The sequence below is a fragment of the Bombina bombina genome, chromosome 1 (assembly GCF_027579735.1).
Source record: "Bombina bombina isolate aBomBom1 chromosome 1, aBomBom1.pri, whole genome shotgun sequence".
NCBI lineage: Eukaryota > Metazoa > Chordata > Amphibia > Anura > Bombinatoridae > Bombina > Bombina bombina.
Window position 1 is genome coordinate 723967379 of NC_069499.1, and position 3985 is coordinate 723971363.

Here is a 3985-nt window from a genome sequence, read left to right on the forward strand (position 1 = left end):
TGTTTTCATCCTTCAACAAAAAATAAATAAAATATATATATATAAAAGAAAAAATCACCTGTCTGGAAGTGTTGCCATTCACCAAACTGTCTAATTGCTGTGTTATTCTGTGCAAATTATTTACAGAATCTCACGTTTCTTTATTAGTGAATAAACTAAAAAGTCTTAGGGACATGTTCCTTGTACTTTAAAGGGTTTGGAAACCCCTACATTTTATTTCATGATTTAGATAGATCATTTCATTTTAATCAACTTTCCAATTTACTTTTATTATTAAATATGATTCTTTCACTTGATATCCTTTGCTAAAGGAACAGCAATGCACTACTTAGAGCTAGCTGAACACATATAGTTAGCCAATCACAAGAGATGAATGTGTGCATAGCTCCCAGTAGTGCAGGATATGTGCATATTCTTTTTCAGCAAGGGATACTAAGGCCTCTATTTATCAAAGTCTGGCGGACCTGATCTGACAGTGCGGATCAGGTCTGCCAGACCTCGCTGAATACGGAGAGCAATACTCTCTCAGTATTCAGCATTGCACCAGCAGCTCACAAGAGTACAAAGCACATTTGAAAATAGAAGTGAATTATGTGTCTTAAAATGACCTGCTCTATCTGAGTCATGCAAGTTTAATTTTCACTTTCCTATACTTTTCAGTTAGGATTGCCACACAGACAGTATTTGAAAAGTTCAGGTAGTGAAGATAATAAATATAGAAATACAAACTATGTTATGTGTGTGGGATAATTATTTAAAATCTATCTTAGCAGCTTTATTTTATGCTGAATCATTATGTTGACTTAAAGGGACTATAAAGTCAAAATCAAACTTAAATGGACTGGATAGAGCATAGAAAGGTAAACAACTATCCTATTTGTTTGTTTTATCAATTTTGCTTAGTTCTCTTGGTGCCCTTTGCTAATGAGTATTTCTAGGTGAGCTCAAGAGTGTGCACATATCTTTAGCCATCTGGCAGCTGTGTTTGCAACATTATATATAGCAATGTTGTACATAGTTACAAACACTGCTCCCATAGATTGTTTCTATCAGCTTACCTAACTTTACTTTTCAACAAAGGATACCAAGAGAACAGAGCTAATTTGATATTAGTAGTAAATTAGAAAGTTGTTTTAAATTACACGTTCTGAGTCATGAAAGTTTAATTTTGACTTTACTGTGCCTTTAATTATGCTAATACGCATGGCCAGTATTTTTTAAATAAAGATGGCAACCCTACCTATGAGCTTTAAATGCACTGCTCATTATCCAAAGTAGCCTAAAATACTAATACATACTATATATTTTCTGTAAACTGTAATTTAGAATTACTATGCTACCACTTTAAAGGTACATAAAAGTGCAATAATTGAATGGTTTCATGTGCGCTAGAGCGTGTTATTATTGCACTACTGCTTGCAGAAAGTGTTTAACCCCCAACCTTAACTGAACATGGCCTGTGATTTGCAGCTACATATATATATGCTGCCCCTAATTCGCTCAGTGACCATGTCCATCTCTGGACCAGTAGTGCATTGTCAGTCTGGAGCTGACTTTAACTATGTGTTTAACACTTTAGCGGAACTTAAACACATAGTTCTGATAAAGCATTAGTGCAGTAATTTAATAAAAAATAAATTCCTGAGGTGAACTTGGCCAGTGATTGGCAACTACACACACACATATGCTGCCTGTGATTGGCTCAGTGATCATGTCCAGCTGTGGATGAGTGTTGCAGTTCCAGTTTGGAGCTGACTTTATTTATGTGTTTAACCCCATAGCAGGGGCTAAAAACATAGTTCTTTTTAAGCCATAGCGCGGTAATATATTGTTCTAATGCATTTGAGGTTAGCATGTGTGTATTGCCCTATTATTTCCCTTTAAGGAAGAGATTACGCACTGCAGGGCTGCTGAGGAAGAAAATGTTCTGACCAAGAAAGATATGATCCCTTGCTGGTTGTATTTTTAAAGTGGTTTTCTATCTTTTATAAAGTGCATAAAATAAAAACTCTTTTGTAATGGCACTATGATTAATTTATATGAATATTCTATTTGTTTGCTTAATATATTATTTACTTGTTTTAAAACAGTATGCATTTTTATGCAAATAAAAAAAGATACATTTTTAGCAAAATGGCTCATATATTTAATACATGTTGGTTTTCAAATAACAGAACCTCTATTTTAAAATCATTTTCATACTTAAGAATCTACAAACCCCAGATGGTTATCTCACAATGCATTAAATATATGATTTGTGGAAAAAAAAACAAAAAAACTGTTTAACAGCTAATATGATGTGGTAAATCAGGACTTTTCTCTTGTAAACTTGACTCTTTATCTGGAGTCAAATTCACTGAACTACTTTCCTTTTTGTTGTCTTTTAACTTTAAATTGTTCATACTTTTCCCAGTGATTACAGAAATTGTTGTCTCTTCTTCTAAGAATTTCACTGTTGGACCAGTGGAAAAATGGGACTGAAAAATCCTTCCATCGGTAAGAATGATGTAGCTGTCTACGGTAGCGTTCTGGGGATGCACTTGCTTACAGAAAAACCCGTGCAAGAGCAAAAGAAACTCCTTTTTCAAGCTTTTGTGCATGTAACCGTAAATGTATGGATGTATACAACACTGCAGGAAGAATAGTACTAGCACTAATGACGTTACCCACTTAGGAATTACTGAATTGGCACTCGAGGCAACAATGCTGAGAATACTATAGGGCCCCATACTAATTATATATGATGACAAAATAGCAAATATAACCTTGGCTGCTTTGCAGTGATATAGAGGTCGATGGTGACTTGTTTTGTCAAGAGTGTTTACTGTAGTGGGCCTTGTCCCATCAGACCTGTCACATCCATTTGTCTGTACTGGGTGCACTAATGCATTTTGCCTTCTGGCCGCTCTGAAAACCATTCCATAGCACGCTAACATAATGCTCACTGGTAAGATAAAGGAAAACAAAGCACTGAGCAATGTGTAGGAGTAACTTGAAGCCCACAAGACTTTGCAGTAGTGACTATGAAGATCAAATTCAACTTGTCCCCATCCATAAAGAGGAGGGGTGCTCTGAATGATACTGAAAATCCAAGTACAGGAAATAAGTAGGCTCCCTCTTCTTGGGGTCATCTTGGAGGGGTAAGACAGTGGATGTATAATAGCCAAATATTTGTCTACTGAAACCACTGTTATGGTGTTCACTCCTGCAAAAGCAAATAGATGCATTAACACAACCACAGCACCACAGAGCCCATGATCCAAAGGCCACATGTCCGGCAGAGAAGTGACAATGACACAAGGCATCACCAACACTGTTTGCAAAAGATCAGCCACCAGAAGGTTGAAGATAAACCGATTGGCTACTTGAAGCAATTGAGGCTTGCGATGAAAAACCACTAAAAGTATAATGTTTCCAAACAGAGAGAGGCAGAGGAGGGAGATAATGAGGGCTATCCTGAGTATAGTGTCTGGCATAAAGGAGGATGATGAGTCTTGTTCTGCTGAGAAATGACTCTGATTCCCGGAGACTCTGCGGTCATTCATCTTCTGCATGGTGACTTAAATCCTCCTTCACACACTTATCCATGTGTAGGTGATTTCTCTGACTTGTACAGAATAGAACTAGTCTATACCTACATGATCAAATGAAGTCTTAGAAAAAGTCCTGTGTGCATTATGGCCATCCATCTCCCAGTAATTATATTCCAAAGAAACCCTGAGAAGAACAGGCTCAACTTCACATGATGACAATTGCACAGGATTCACTTCTTTCACAGAGAGGCCTATGTATTGAATACAAATATTAAAACAGAAGCTGTTTAACAGAACTTGTGGGCATAAACATCAGCAAATAATATGTTTCTAAACATCAAAATTACAGTGTAAGATATTTAAGTCACATGTGTATTTACCCATCCCTCTATCCATTTATAACCAGTGTAAATGTACCCAATGTACCCTATCTATCTATAAATCTGTATATC

The 3985-nt window shown here is 36.4% G+C and overlaps 1 protein-coding gene across 1 annotated transcript; it reads right to left on the reverse strand.

Annotated features, from left to right (window-relative positions):
• Positions 1-2122: 2122 nt before the first annotated feature.
• GPR101 (G protein-coupled receptor 101) lies at positions 2123-3780 on the reverse strand. The gene has a single exon (XM_053691727.1). The coding sequence runs from the start codon at positions 3552-3554 to the stop codon at positions 2283-2285; it is 1272 nt and encodes a 423-aa protein (XP_053547702.1). The 5' UTR covers positions 3555-3780; the 3' UTR covers positions 2123-2282.
• Between the last annotated feature and the right edge of the window lie 205 nt (positions 3781-3985).